Source organism: Arvicola amphibius, chromosome 6, assembly GCF_903992535.2.
Source record: "Arvicola amphibius chromosome 6, mArvAmp1.2, whole genome shotgun sequence".
In the NCBI taxonomy this organism is placed as follows: Eukaryota; Metazoa; Chordata; class Mammalia; order Rodentia; family Cricetidae; genus Arvicola; species Arvicola amphibius.
Genome location: NC_052052.2, coordinates 98,751,522 through 98,768,301, shown reverse-complemented (window position 1 = coordinate 98,768,301; position 16,780 = coordinate 98,751,522). Strand labels below are relative to the sequence as shown.

Genomic DNA, 16,780 nt, shown 5'->3' with positions numbered 1-16,780 from the left:
AGATAGCTGGCTCGTTTCGCCATACCCTGCTCCATTTCTCCTTATTTGAGCATCACTACATGGGCTAGAAAAAAGGCAATGTTGTGTGCATGGTGGAGTCCTGGGGTCATCGTTATACAGCAGCCAGATCCGCGCTGTTTGGGAGAGGCTTGTCACAGATTTGAACCTTTAAATGACGGAAGTATTCAAACAAGCTCTAAAAAATATTATATAGCTGTTAAAATATTTTTATCACAAATCAAATGTCAGCTTTAAGTGCAGTGTTTATAGAGTACTGCTGTACTGTGATGTAACACATAAAAAATAGAAGTGTTGATATATTTGGGCCATTTATTTGCAGGGTATTTTTTTAGTACCAGCAAGTCCAGTTAGAAAGTCCCATCTGCTCTTCTGCTTTTTTGCCATCTCAACTGGTGTCACTTCAGACCAAGCCACCATCTGATTTTTTTTTCTTTCAGCATTATAGCAATACGTACAGGTCTCTTCAGGGACATGGCCTTGGTTCCATCTCTTCTACCTCATCAGTAAGGGTTTATTCATGGAGACAAATGAGGGAAATGCAGCAAAGGGGTTTATAAAAGACATTAGACCTTTCACTGTTGTGGGGGAACTCGGGACAGGAAATTTTAAATCATCTCAGTAAAAATGTCAGTATGCCAATTTGACCATTATATCTCAGTTGAAGTATTAGTGGCTTCAGTCAGCTCTAGGGCTGGCACACCAGTGTAGAAACAGGGCAAGGTATGATGCCTACAGTGTGCAGAGGATGTGTGTTTAAGAGTTCCCACTTGTCTGTACAAAGTTTCCAGACTTCTGGATGTCCTCTCTCCTCTGAAATGTGAGATTACCAGTGTCTATGACTTTTCTCACCAATGTGGCAAACTAAAGCATGAATCACCCAAAAGGGGAAAGGAGAGCGTTCGTTGTGACTCATGTTTCAGAGAGTTCAATCCACATAGCCCCTGGACTCTTGATTTGGCTCCAAGGTAGTGCTGACCATCATGACTGAGGGAAAAGCGTGCCCAAGGAGGCTGTTCATCTTATTGCGGCCAGAAAGCACAGAGGTCAAGTTGTGGGAAGGGACAGGGTAAGCTATGGCCTTGAAGAACATATAGGCAGTAACCTGCTTCGTCCATGTCGGCCCCACCTCTACCAACTCCCCCAAATGCTGTCATCTGTGAATCCTTCGGGGTTTAATCTGTTCACTGGGTCAGAACCCTTATGATAGAATTGGCTCTGAAACTTCCTCACAGACACACCCAGGTGTGTGACTTGCCAATATCCTCGGTGCATTGAAGTCCAATTAGAGTTATTGACCATTACTGTAACCGAAAATAATATTCAACTTAGGCAAACAGGATATGCTTAATCATAATGGCCAGATCATAATAACGGTCAAAATTCCAGTGAAACTGGATGGGAATCAAAGTTATATCCAGACTTCTTCCTCCCCACCAGAGCTTTGGTCATGAAGTAAGTTTTTATATATCTTATCAGCTGGGGTGTGGCAGTTTTATTCCATTCTCTTACTCTCTTCTCATGTTCATTTTTTTTTGCTTAGTGTTCTCTTTTAATTCAATGCTCAGGAAGACTAGATGGGTTGACAGACATGGTGGCTCACACCTGTATTTCCAGGACGTAGGCATCTGAGGCGGGAAGACCATCATGAGTTCAGGTTTATGTAAGCTACAGAGTGAGATTTGGTCTCAGAAAACAAAAACAAAGTTTTAGAATGCTTGGAAGGGTTCTGTATTAGTTACTTGTCATGTTGTTCAGACCAAGGACATGTTAAAAGCAATCCGAGGAAGGAAGGACTTATTTGGGGTTAGAATGATACCATTCATCAAGGCAGAAGCACCTGGGCTGTGTTGGGCCAGACTGCATCCCCGGCAAAGGAGGGGAAGATGAATGGTGGTGTCCAGCTAGCTTTCCTCTTTCCCGTGTGATAGCCCAGCCCATGGCATGTCACTGCTCACATCTGGGCTTGGGCTTCTCACCTCAGCTAACCTAATCTAGGTGATGCTTTAGCCGCATGCCTGGACCTCGACCCTCCCATGATTCCTGATCCTGTCAAGGTGAAGAGCAGTATGAACTCTCATAGGTCGTTGGTTCATACTTGCAGACTATCCTTTCTCACATTATTCTGGTCTCACAGATGATGTGGAACAAAGCTTTTGTCAAATGCGTCTATAGATGCAGCTATCCGTTTGCAGTGCAGGTGTGTGTGATACTGAACTTCCTGTGAGAAGCTCTTAAAAATGTTGGAAGCCTCCTTTGGTGTGGCAGTCAGTCCGCTCTGCACAGATGTTGTCATTCCCCTCTGCCACAGATGTGCACTGCCACTCTCAGCCTTTATCTGCCATTCCCACTTCTACAAGGGCTGAGTGCTCATCCTTATGGTGAAAGACCAGGAGAGCCCTCTGCCTGTGTGCTGGGAGTGACTTCCAGACAGAACACAGGTGAAAAGAGGGCTCCTTAGCCACACTGGAACCACAAATTCCTAGTCTGTGCCTTGCTCCATTCAAAGCCGCATTCCTGCTTAAAGCACTGCTGCCTCCTTTTTGTTCCTTAATCTTTTCTTATCCTCTAAGAGTGCGTTCCACTGTATGTGATCACAGAAGAAGCAGCCAGCTCTGTTTGAGAGCATTAGAGGAGTTTCCCAGAGGGGATGACATTTCTTAAGTCATTTTTTTTTCTTTACAAAGACTCACAGCTTGTAAACTTGAAGCATACCAAGTTGCTCTTTCAAAGACACATCAATTAAGCATGGAGTTTGGTCCTTATCTAGTAGACGTGGTAGTATTTTATCAATTTATCCTAATTTCTGCCCCCTCTGTGACTCTTCCAAACTATCTGTAATGCTGTCAGCCAGAAGGAAGGACCTGGAAAATGAACCCATATGGAGAACTGAGTGTATTATTAATGGTGCTGTGATCTCATCAACCAAAGGGGTAACTATGTACTGTTTATTTTTAGTAGCACAGAATAAGGCTTTGAAGAGTAAGTTCCAGTCTATAGTCAAACCACCTTCCATGCACCTCTCTTCGGAACAGTGAGATCACCAATGAAAAACACTCCCTGTGTGGGGGCCGGCCATCGAATGGTGAATCTCTGAGCAGATACCATGTGTTCCTCATGGCCTCCATGTGTGCAGTCTAATGTCAGAAGCATGGCTTGCACAAGAACACTGTCAAACAAAACTCATCAGTCACATTGATTACAACCCTGAAGTTCCCTGTGAAAAGTATAAATAGCTCACTTATGACTGTCAGCAAATTTTCCCAAATGTTCAAGTTCAAGGTCATTGATGTGCCTGGATAAAAATTAACCCATCATTTGTAAACCTTTTCCTCTGACCTCTGACTTTGTTTTCAAAGTCTGCACTGTACCCATTATATTTTTAAAGTTTTCTTCTTTTATTGAAAATACATTTTTTCATATCATAAAACATATTCTGATCATGGTTCCCCTCCCCCAACTGCTCCCACCCAGCATGGCAGATGGCTTGACCTCTGACCTCCACATGCACAGGCTCAAACTTGTGTACTACCCCCACACATACAGAGAAGGCTTCCAAAGACATGGCAGAGGGGGGGATAATTTTAGAATGTCTGTTGTAGAAACACTTTGAAAGCTTTAAAAGCTACTCTGTTCTCAGCTCCCAGCCTGTTTCTTCCAGTCCAGTGAGCATGGCTGGCCCGTCCTCTGATTGGAGCTCCTGCCCTCAGCTGTGGGGGTCACTGTTCACCAAGTTTGGTGCCATCTTCCTTTTCCTCTAGTCCCTTCCGTTAGGGATGTACACAGAACACGGAAGTGCTGAAATTGGAGTTCTTGCTGTCACTGAGAGAAGCTTCGTGAATGCTTAATCTGTGTCCAAAAGGAAAGTATGTAGGGAACAAAGTTGTCTTTGCTCCTTTAGGGACAGCAGCTGATTTCTGTTTCCGTTGTGTTCTAGCTTCATGTCTGTTGCTGTGATAAATACCTTGGCACACAGCAGCTTAGGGGAGCAAAGGCTTCCTTTAGCTCTGGTTCCAGGTGACAGGCCATCACTACAGAGAAGTCATAGGGGCGGGCGCTGAGACAGTCGGTCACATTACACCTGGTCAGGCACAGAGAGAAATGAACACATACACATTTGTTGCTTGCTTGTGCTCACCTCAGTTTCTCCGCTCTGTTATGGTTCAGGATTCCCCTGCCTGGGGAATGAATGTTGCCACTCATGATGGGCTGACTCTTCCTATGTCAATGGGCATAATTAAGATAATTCCCTACAGACAAACACACAGACTAAGCCAGTGTAGACAGTTCCTCCCTGAGACTCTCTTTCCAAGTGATTCTAGGTTGGGTCAAGCTGACATTTAGCTTCTAACCATTACAGATGACCTTGTAGTCACTTTTGATATAACGATGATGTTTTGGTTTTAAGTATTTTGAAGGGTTACTTTCTATGTGCACTAGACAATAAACTCTTGAAAGTGAAATGGTTTGTTTCTTCTTAACTTTTGATATTGAAACAAGGCAGTTATGTATTTCTCCCTCCCCCACTTATTTTGGGGTCACCCCCAATGAAGCCATGTGGGTTAAGGATTTGATGTCATGCTTCTGGCGCACAGCAGGTCAACAGTAGTCCATCCACTACAGTGACAAATGGGTAGCGCCATGAGTAGAAGCCCTGGATATTTTATCTGGGTTAAAAGTGATGACATAGTATTAATATATGACTCACTTTAATGGATTGTGAAGGAGAATGGTTTTTGTTGATGTATCCAAGAAGCATAGCTATAACTGGGACAAAAAAATAAAGAAATATAAATGTATACTGGATATCAAGAAATTTCTCCAGTAAATAAGGTTGGAATTGTTCTATCAGAGGAGACCTGGTGGAAGCGCCTGGGGACATTTAACCCAGGCATTCCCCCTTGGTGTAGATGATAAATGAGATCTTATCTCTAGTGTCATTGATCCTCCAGACTGTCACATTCACAACCCCAGCCCTCTACAGACAGATTGCATGTTTGTGTTAAATGTTCTAATTCAGTTTTCCTATTTCCTTTTTAGAGCAAATCCTTGTGACACTGTCAGGAATGTCTTCCTTAAGTGGGAAAGTACAAACCGTGTTGGGCCTGGTAGAACCAAGCCAACTGGGCCGCACCCTGACTCATGAGCATTTAACAATGACCTTCGACAGTTTTTACTGCCCGCCTCCTCCGTGCCATGAAGCTACCTCCAAGGAGCCTATCATGCTGAAAAATTTATTTTGGATTCAGAAAAATCCTTATTCCCATCAAGAGAACCTCCAGCTGAATCAAGAGACAGAAGCCATAAAGGAAGAACTGTTGTATTTCAAGGCTAAGGGAGGAGGAGCCTTGGTGGAGAACACAACCACTGGGCTCAGAAGGGATGTGCAGACACTGAAGTGGCTAGCCGAGCAAACTGGAGTCCACATCATAGCAGGAGCTGGGTTCTACGTTGATGCAACTCACTCTGCAGCAACCAGGGCTATGTCAGTGGAGCAGGTAAACAGTACTACTTATGACGTTTGTGTATAAATTCAGGACAGTCTGAACCCTGGAAATGCCATTGGCTCAGAAGGAACTGGATATGTGACTATAGATAGTTCACAAAGACAGCTGCTGACTAGGACCCAAATTAGTGAGATTCCATGTCTTTCAAGTGTTGAGGAAGGGGCTCTCGACACACTGGTCATTGACAGCTTCCATGTGTTAATACTTGTTTTGTACAAATTCTATCAGAGCTCAGTGGTTTCCCCTCAGTCTGCTTGTAAACCTCGTTTTTCCAGCATGAGCTTCAGTCGTGCAGCTTCGGCGTTCCCCTCAGGTTTTATAATAACCAGCAATGAAAATTCACAGTAGGGTGAGACTTGGCAGGCATAGACTTGGTACGTTTGCAAATACGGCTTCTTCTCTTATTACAAGCCGGGAGGGGTGGGAGAAGGTCTGTTCTCTTGTTTATAATATTAAGTAAGAATGGGAAGAACAGAAGGAAGCTACGATTGCAGGGCTCTATTGGACATGCGCATATTCTCTTGTTAAACATGTGTCAGTTTACATGTGTTTACATATAGTATATATCCCTGTGTATTTTCCATAGCCTGTACAGAATGTCAGGTAGACTTTTGGTGAAACATCTATTGATATTTAAAATGGTTTAATTTTAATTTTCATGTGCATTATGTTCCAATAAACTTTTAAATATCTACATTTATGTTAGTTGAACCTAATGACAATTATTATATACTTGTAAAGCCATGCTTAAATGCTACTGGACATAGGAGCCAAGTAATGTACATATTGTGGGAATAAAGGAGAGAATTAAAAAAATTGATGGAGTTGACAGATTCAGTGGTATCCGTAGCTGCTGTATCCAGATTAAAATAAGGACCCCTCTTCTCAGTCTGAACACAGTCTTTCTCCTTGTCCCTACAGTGTGTTGTTATGAGTTTCTCAATAGTCTCAGTAAGATACTTAGAATAACTAGATGAATTTGCAAATTAGTCAAAATGTGTGGTTCATTACCCAATCTTAACTAAAAGAATGTGGGGTTTTGTGTGTGTGTGAGAGAGAGAGAGAGAGAGAGAGAGAGACAGAGAGAGAGAGAGAGAGAGAGAGAGAGAGAGAGAGACAGAGACAGAGAGAGGAGAGAGAGAAGAAAGAAGGAAGGAAGGAAGGAAGGAAGGAAGGAAGGAAGGAAGGAAGGAAGGAAGGAAGGAAGGAAGGAAGAAAAGATATTAAGAGATATTAAGAGAGGTTAATATATGTGCAAATACATGTCAGGGAACATGTGTGTGGAAGTTGGAAGACAACCTCAGATGTTATCTTTAAGAAAACTGTGCCTCTCCTTTGAGATTGGGTTTCTCATTGACCTGGAGCTAATTGGTGATATCAGGATAGACCAGCTGGCCACTGAGCCTTTGGGATCCATCCATCTCTGTCTCACCAGTGCTGAGGTCCCAAGAATGCACCACCTCAACCAGTCTTCATATGTGAGTGGGAGTGAAACACAGATCTTCATGATTGTGAGACACACTCTTTACTGACTGTGCCATCCTCTCTACTCCCCGACTCTGAATACAGTTTTGAAAGAATACAATTTTAAATAAACACCTTTGCATAGTATGAGCTTGTTTGGATGTATTTCACAGTCTATAAAATAGGCTCATTCTCATTCTTCCTCAGCTTACAGATGTCCTAGTCAATGAAATTCTCCACGGAGCTGATGGAACCAGTATCAAGTGTGGAGTTATTGGAGAAATTGGCTGCTCCTGGCCTTTGACCGACAGCGAGAGAAGGGTACTTCAGGCTACAGCTCATGCCCAGGCTCAGCTGGGCTGCCCAGTTATCATCCACCCTGGAAGGAACCCAGGGGCACCGTTTCAGATCATCCGTATATTGCAGGAAGCAGGTGCAGACATCTCTAAAACGGTGATGTCCCACCTGGACAGGTAAGTGGTGTACTTCACAAATCACTGTAAACCACTGTACAGCTAAGGGGTTAATAGAGAAATCACCGGTGATGAGATGAATAAAATACTAATAAGGAGATGTAGTGGCTACCTGGAAGGGTTTTTTTTTTTCCAGTTCTGAGTATTGAGCATAGGGCCTCACACATACAACTGTGACACGTATTAGCACTGAATCATACCCACAGTCCCTGGAAGGTGGTTTTTATGAAGTCTTGTAATGAGCATACACTAAAAAGTGCGGCAGTGTGCATATCCCTCTGGCGTGCCACCTTCTGTCTGAGACTTCCTTGGTCTTCCATAACTTGTCAGATCAGGTCACTACTGACTGCGCCATTCCTTTCTCTTATGAGACGATATCGTTGCACGTGCCAATTCGACGTGTTCAGTGTTTGCCAACAGCTGGGGTGATAAATGCCTCTATAAATACAAATAAAGAGAAAACAAATGGTTTCACCCTAAAAGGAAAACCAAAAATGTTTCTGCCACCTGTTTTTTTCTTTGCAACACCTGAATTTTGGAAACTGAAATCATTAAGATAATGTCAAATATGGTGTTTCTAATTTTGGCATACTAGAATTTATGGCTGCTATAACAATTATAACACAACAACCAACCCAAAATGGTGGGCTTTGATTCATGGTTCTGAGGAAGGGAGTCTGAAATCCCAGTGTCACAAAGACTGTGGGTGCTCAGAGGCTGCAGGAAGAACCCTCACTTGCTCATTCCATTGTCTGGCAGACCTTGCTGCTCCTCAGCTTGTGGCTGGAAACCTAGTTTCTGCCTTCCCAAGGCCTTGGGTTTATGTCTGTTTGCTCTTCCATCTCTAAGGACATTTGATATTGAATTTAGGACCCACTTGTAATAGCATGAACTCAAGTTAAGATCCTTAATTATAATCTACAAATCCTTTTTTTTTCTGAAATAAGGTCACGTTCAGAGATTTCTAGGGTTAAAACACAGACATGCTTTCAGAATGAGCTACTCAGTCTAGTGTTTCTTTTTTTTTTTTTTTTTTTTTTTTTTTTTTTGGTTTTTCGAGACAGGGTTTCCCTGTAGTTTCTAGAGCCTGTCCTGGAACTAGCTCTTGTAGACCAGGCTGGCCTCGAACTCAGAGATCCGCCTGCCTCTGCCTCCCGAGTGCTGGGATTAAAGGCGTGCGCCACCACCGCCCGGCTCTACTACATGTTTTATGAGAGGTTTTATGACTTTATAAACGGATGCTTGGTGACTGTTAATACGCGAATATGTAACCAATGCTAATCCTAAACCTTTAGATTAGCTGTATTGAAATTAGCATTAGATTGACAAGATTTATAATATAATTCTTCCTCTTTTTAAATTATTGTATTTCTTCTTTGAAAATGTCATACATGTCTACAGCCAATCTTGATCACACCCATCCATCACTCCCCCTCCAACACCCACTCCCAAGGACATTATTTTTAATTCCTTCAGTAAATGTCTATGTTATAATGTTTAGCTTTTGTTTGTCTAAAAAGAGCCTTATTCTGTTTGTGTGTGTGTGTTTGTGTGTTATGGAGAATATGATAGAATCAATCATTTCCAATACTCTTTACAAGTTACTTTCCTAAGCTCTCAGTGATTATCCATTTTCAACCATCGTGCACTTTTATTGACAACCAGCTGAAACAAGGTGTTCTTCCTTGAAAATACTTTGTTTTTTGTTTGTTTGTTCCTTTGCTTATTTGCTGAAACACCCGTTGCTTTTATTATTCTGCATTTTTTCTATGACCTGACTCATTGTGGGTTTTGCTTGTTTGTGTGATTTGGCTTTGGATTTTTTGAGACCAGGTTTCTCTGTGTAGCCCTAGCTGCCCTGGAATTAGACAGCCCAGGCTGTGGTCAAACTCAGAAATTCACCTGCCTCTGCCTCTCGAGTGCAAGGGTTTAGAATGCGCACCACTACCCTTTCGTAATGTCTTTTCTTATTGTGTACTTAAAAGTCATTGGTATTTTTAGTATAAAGATGTATCTTCCATTACTTCTGAGAAGCTCTACACATTGTCTCTCCAAATATTGCTTATTGTTCATAGTGTAAGTTCCAAACAAGTACCAGCAGGACCTTCACACCTGTCCTTCTTATCCCTGACACACACTCTCTCTCAGTGTCCCTCCACTCCTCTCTCTGAGCCATAATTTCCTCAGTTTTATCTTCACTGTGGTGATCCCAACAGAATCCATCACCCTTCGTGCATTTTCCTTATAATATTAACATAAAGCTTTCTTATTAAATTCCACTTCATTACCTTTCAAATCTGTGTGATTAAATTTAAGAACTTTTATTTCCTTTAACACATTTCCAGTTTCCTCTTGTTAAAAAAAGGAGAAGAAGAAGAAGAAGCATAAGGCCAGGTATGGTAGTGTGCTCCTTCAGTCTTAGCAGAGGTGTGTGTATCTCCATGTGTTCATGGCCAGCCTGGTCTACATAATAAGTTACAGGTCAGCCAAGGCTATGCAGTGAGATACTGTCTCGGAAAAAAAAAATTAAGCCTGCAATCTCTCTCTCATAATTGATAAACACAGTTTATTGTCTTTTTCATTGGTGTAGTTTGCTACTGACCCACTGTAGAAGGGTCCTGCATAGGAAGTGCAGTCCTAAAGTGTGTCCTAAAGTAAAATGTTTTACTATGAGCATATCCCACACACTTGGAAAACTAGTATGACAGGTGAATCATCTTTCTTCTTCTTTAAGTGTGTTATTTATTTATTTATTTATTTATTTATTTATTTATTTTTGAGGCAGAGGCTTACTGTGTAGCTAGGCTGACCTAAATCCAGACCCTCCCACCTTGACCTTCCAAGCATTAGGCTGCAGGTATGCACCTCCATTCTTGGCCCTACTCTTTTGGTTTTGCTGAGGTTTTTTTTTTTTTGCTTTTGTTGTTGTTGTTTGGTTGTTTTGATTGTTTCTGGCAGGGAGCTAGGTGTCATTGTCAACTTAATTCAACTTTAAATTAAATTTGAAGATGTTTCCTTTTATTTATTATGATAAAATACATGGAACATAAAATATATCATCTTAAATATTTGAAGCCAAATACTTCAAATGAATGGAAACACACAAGCTTTTTATGATTGTGCATATTTCTGACGGGAGAACCTGTCAGACATCACACAGCCACTGTGAGTTCCCACTCTTCCAACAGCTGTGGCTATAGATCCTCAGGATTTCTCTCCCATCTTTCTCACTCATCAGCTGAGATGAAGACAAGCACGGACTCCTGACAACTCTCCCATCTCCCTATTCCTGGCGGGGAGGGATCTCATTTCTGATGGTGGGGCAGCTTTCCCTGCTGCTCCAGACTAATCTTGCTGACAGTTCAGTCCCCAAGCCCTGGCTCCCCTAGTTCCCCAAGTCTGCCATACAGAGCTTGCATTGCTCAACCCTACTTCCCATTTTCTCACCTCCTTGTTGCTTCTGCCCCCGAATAAATCTTAGCTTTGCTGCAGCCCTAACCAGGCATTTAAAAACATGAGGCTTTTTTTTCTGTTAAGTTTTTTTTTCAGTGTTTTACATGGACTCTGTTGGAAAGGTTTCTGTGAACGTTTAGTCTGCCACACTGCTTGAAACTAGATCAAGATTCTCCTTAAAGCAGGATCTTACCATCCTTCTTCATTCACAGTTAGACATTAAGTTAGAAAAATTATTCTTGGCACATATAGAAAATAAGTTTTCATTGTAAATTGCAAAATAAACCTGAACTAGCACAAAAATATTTCCTGGTTTATAAAAAATCAAACAATATAAAAAACTACTAGTATTTATTTCCTAGTAGTTGGACTATGTTTTTTACTAACATATTTATATATATAGACATATATATGTGTGTGTATATATGGATGTATGAACTGATTTCCATTGGCTACAAGTTCATTACTTCCCTCTTGGATGGCTCATGACTGAATGGAATTGTTGACCTGACACCACACAAGCCCCAAGCCACCGGCATACCCTGAGACAGTTGCTAGAGCAGTCACCCACTCTGCACCCATGGTATGGATCATCTGAGATTCTAGTGCAAGACAAAGAAAAACATGGGAATATTTCTATGGGGAAGCAACCAGGGAAAATGGCTTTTGAAAACAAACCAAATAAAGTAACAGAAAAAAAGTCAGGAGGCAGATGTAGGAAGTGGTGGCTATTTGAAGTGACTGCTCACAGCAGACCAGTTGCCGGGCTGGAGTTTGCTAGGTCAGCTTCCGCAGGCTGGCTGAGCTCTGCTGGGCAGTACTGTACAGTCTGATCTGTGCTGGAGGAGCAGGGCCTTCAGCTCTTTGTAATGGGGACAGCTCACAAAAGAGCTGGACACAATGTGGAAGACATAAAAAGGAGATCATCCCCTAAAACACAGCCTCTAAAGCTTCCCAAAGCAAACCTAATGCCATTTCATTCTCCCACCGTGTTTCTGGGCAGAGTATAGAGAAGGTTCTAAAGCTGTGCTCTGTTAAGTTTGGGAAGGGGTAGCTTGCGGTGGCCGCTGTGTCTTTTCCTTCACTTCGGAACACAGGGGTTTGGGACTGAGCAGGGCGATCATCAGCCTTGACTACATGCAAAATTACTTTAGGTTTTCCCTTCAAATGTAGATTTCATTTGGGAGAGCACAAACATAAAAGATTTTAGTGTGCTCGCAAAACTATGGAAGCAGGGAAATATTCCTGAAGCTTTATGAAATCTGCATGAGGCAGCCAGAGAAGTGCGTGGGCGCGCACGCACCACACTGCAACAGTAAGAACTCTTCTCATGGTTATCCAAAGGGGGCAATTGAAATGCTGAAAAGAAAGAGTTAATAGATGACCATCTCCTTGAAGACCTCCAAACCACACGGTTACCACACGGTTACCACACGGTTACCACACGGTTACCATGTGACCATTGGTTACCAGCTTAAGGTCATTAAACAGGCAAAAACTTGATAAAAAAAAAAATCGGCCACGTTCCAAGCTCTCCCCAACCATCTGTTTCCCTAAGGCACACGAGTCTGTGGAAGAGCAGTTTGACTGGTATGAATTTAACCCTTGGGGGCATCAAAGGGGGCTGTCTTCGACAGTGGCCACCCAAAGTCAACATGTATTAGATAATAGCAGCATCCCTGTGTTCTTGTTTGGGATTTTAATGGGGACTTCTTTGAACCATTAACCATTTAATAATAATTTTACCACCTGCAGAAACTCTAGCCACACTTCCAGGTAGAGCCTATCAGCAGCACCACCATGGGGCGGGTCTAATATGGGCTACGTGTGCTTTCAAGAATGCCCCCCACAGTTCTTTTTGTCAAGCCTGTTCAAACAGAGTTGACTGTCAATGCCCTATTAGAGTAGTTGTAACCATGCATATACAACAGAATTATTTCCTTACCAGAGAGAGCTCAATGGGGAAAAAAATAAAAAAACATCGTCCAAATAACAAATACTTGGGAACTATTTGCCAATTCAAATTTTGAGCTTCCTGGAGGGCAACAGACGGGTGCTATGCCTATATCTTTTCTCATCTTGGATATCTATTTAACAAGCCAGAGAGTTTTGATGGACGTCCAGGGTCTGATCAGGGGCTTGATAATTAAGTGTAGGAAGATAGCACATCACTCTCTTGGAAAACTGCTCCCTGGGGAAGGGAAAGGAATTTGACACAAGGGTATCTGAAAGACCAGAAGGAAAAACTCAGGAGTGCTCCAAAAACAGTTCGTTCTCTTTGCCTTTGATCACGCATGCCAAATTGGCCGAACTCTTGGAAGGATACAAATCTGACACTTTTTTCCCATGCTGCTAATTAAATGAAAGGAGTGGAATATCACTTCATTCATACAACAAATATTTGAGTGACTAATTACCATATGTATATATCAAACATTGGGCTGCAGTTCTGTCAAAGTGATTATTGAATTATAATTATGGTGACTTTTCACCTTAAGATTTTCTTTGAAAAGGCACAAAAAAATAATTCTGCAGGATCCTTGGAGCTGTACACTTTTAATTCCTACAAATTCTAATGAATTAATTTGAAATCATTCAGAACCAGTTCCAAGCAAATGTCTGGCAAATAGGAATTGAACACAACATCTTTGTGTTGCTAAATAGTGCAGTAGCATTCTTGAAAAATAATTGGAGCGCTGTGCACCTACAGTGGTGTGCAGTGTTCTGAGGCCTGTAAATACAGCTCCATTTCTTAACAGTTTATAGTTAGGAGGAGGCATGTACATGCATTGTAGACATGACAGACAAAATGCATCACGAGGAATGAGGGTGCATTGTGTAGCATGTGCAGCCCATGCATTTAATATACAGGAAAAACAATGTCAGTCTCTTTGGCTGAGATCCAACCAGAGTGAGAAATTAAAGAAATTGATGCAGGCAACAAAGGAGGAGCAAGTCAGAACTTTTAATAAAAAATATATATGAACAACACTTTCTTTTCTACAGTGACTAATACTCCCTGGCATGTCCTTTGTTTTCATTAGGACAGACAATTCACTGTGTAGTGTGTGTCCATCACATACATGATAACCTAGGTACTTTTTAGCATGGCATCTTTGTTGCTTTTGTGTACATGTGGATTCTAGTAATGCATTTCATATAAAGTATACATTTTAATAGAGTCCTTATTGATGCAAACCTTGACTATATTTTGAGTTAAAGTTATGTGATGACATTGGCTACAGTGATTCTTTCATTTGTGCAGCACAGATGGGAACTAGAGAGAGGAGATGAAGTTGGGTGCCCTGGTTTCATGTTTCGTTTGCTTGCTGTGACTTTCAAAATGTTTTTTTAAGCCTCCAAATTCATTTGTTCAAAGGGGTTAAAGAAAAACATTTGTGTATGTGCACGTGCCATGGGCACATGGAGGCCTGAGGAAGGCACCAGGTACTTACTCCTTGAGACAGGGTCTTTCAATCAACCTGCCACTAGGCTAGTGGCCAGTAAATCTTAGCAAGTCTCTTGTCTCTAGTTCCCACGGCACTAGAGATAGAGGTGCATTGCTACCCCTCACTTTTACGTTGGTTCTAGGATTTGAACTCGGGCCCCCTTGTTCACGCGGCAAGTACTCTTTCCTATTGAACCAACTCCCCAGCCAAGAAACATATTTTTAGCCCTTATGGTGCCACGTAACTGTCCTTCTATTATTGCTTACCATGGGTTTCCCTGCAAGATGGAGCCTAATTAAAAGACAGACACAGAGATGGAAAGAAGAAAGAAATCCAGCCAAGCCTCACACAAACTGAAAGACAACTTGACTTCTATGTACAGATACTGTCCAATAAAATGAAATTATGCCATAATGGTATTTGATATTTTTCATGTACCCCAAATTGCTGTTTGTGGAACTGCTGGTTCCACAAAAGGCTGCCCGAGTCATATGTTCTTCCCGGCCCATTCTACCCACCCAAACCTTGCACTATTAATTTTTTTCCTGAAGCAATTTGTCATGACTCTGACACCATTCACATGAAAGGTGACATTTTTACAAATAGGATTGTCGTGTCTATGAGATTTATCTTCGCTGTCCTCAACACTGTCGTCCCCTGAACTGTGGACTGACGAACATGAACAGTGTGGCCTCTTTTGTGCTGTGTGACAGCTGGAGAGTTCACGGCAAAAAGCCCCTCCTGGGGTGGAAAAACTGTGAAGTGCCTTCCTTGGGTATAGAAACTGTGAAGTGCCTTTTCAAATAAAGGTTTAATTACACTTTGCAATTCGGAGCCACCTTCTGGTGTTAGTCTAATTTAAACAAGTGTTTTTCTTCCTTGTGCCCTCTGCTCCTTTTACTGAAACCTTAAGTCATAATATTTAAAGTGTGACTCAGATCTACCTATGACGTCATCAAACAGGGACTTGCCCAGCCAGAACTGGGAAGTGTGGAAGATGTTTATCAAAATGTAGAAAAATGGCAGCTGAAATTATTTTCTTCTTAGCTTTTATTCCCAGTTAATCACTAACATTGAAACACTGGCCCATAAAAAGATGTCAAAAAGAATCTTACAGAATATGTACATTGATATTTAAACACCTCAAATACAGTCATGAGAAATATATTAATCTAATAACGTGCCATTCTAAATGATAAACTTGAGCGAAACTCAAATTCTTGGTAAACATTTAATTGAAATACAAAATTGTCTTAAGGTCTGTTGGCGATATTTACTCCTCATATTTTTGACATTTACTTTTAATTAATTAAAATTCATTAACTAGTATCTTCCATTCCCATGGTTACAAAATTAGAATACAGACCACATGTGAGGCCCTTGGTTCAGTACCCAGAACCTTGTCCAAAATTAGAGGTTTTTTTCTATCTTTTTATTGAGTTAAGGCTGCCGTGAGCAGTGTTGAGCATACATAGGGGAGTATTTGATAATTATTTCCATTTCTCCAGACTGGGCTCTTGCTGTAACCCACCCAAGCTACCCTGAAATCAACAGTGTATCCCAGAGTAGCCTTGAAATCCTGAACCTCCTGCCTTAGCCTTCAGGGTTCTGGAATTATAGACATGAGCCACCAGGCCTGACTTCAGTATTAGTTTAGTAGATTATTATCACTGGATTATAATGAGTTATATATTTGTGTAAAATGTCATCAAAGTTGTTAAAATACACTTTAGGTTATTAAATGAAGAATTCTAGTTGAGTTTAGTAATTTAAAGTAGTTATTGAAATTTTTGTTGCATAATTAAACATTCCACGTACTCTATCTGTGCAAATATTCCTTGACTTTAAAGTGAAAAATTCAAGGGATCAGGGAAATAAATGAATTACTTTTCTGGTATTTAGTTTTTCTAGTGGGCATTCATCAAAATTCATGTTTTTACAAAAACAGATGCATGTATGAATGTCTATCTTTGCACTTGTGCACCAACTTTTAAAATTTCACCTGATCAAGACTTTGTGGGAAATGCAGTCCGTACTCCCTCCTGTGCTGGCTCAGTGAGCGAGACAGAGCTCTCTCTCCACAGTTCCCAGCCTCTAGCCTCAGGAGTCCATAGATCTAAATGCCTGCTGACTTATGCACAACAGAAGGGGAGAACACTGGACCAGGTACTGGAAGACCAGGCTTGGCTATGCTTCCTTCACAGGATCCATGCTTCGGTTTCCTACTTTAGTAATGACATTTTCATGTGCCATAATTATATATTCAGTGCATGGTGTGCTTCGAAACCTACTCCTCCCATGTTCTTGGAATCACGTACATCAGCTAATTAGTTGCCCCGAGTTCATCCCTGATCCCTGTCACTGTACTGACGGGCCCCCATGGTTCACCCCAGCTGCTTGCTGCTCTCCTTATTCT

The 16,780-nt window shown here is 41.5% G+C and overlaps 1 protein-coding gene across 1 annotated transcript in view; it reads left to right on the top strand.

Moving 5' to 3' along the window:
- Positions 1-16,780, top strand: part of Pter (phosphotriesterase related) — a 43,055-nt gene that overhangs the window by 12,070 nt on the left and 14,205 nt on the right. The window contains exons 2-3 of the mRNA XM_038335521.2: positions 5,059-5,516; positions 7,197-7,462. Of these exons, the coding sequence (XP_038191449.1) occupies positions 5,059-5,516; positions 7,197-7,462 (724 nt within the window). The remainder of the gene's footprint in view (positions 1-5,058; positions 5,517-7,196; positions 7,463-16,780) is intronic.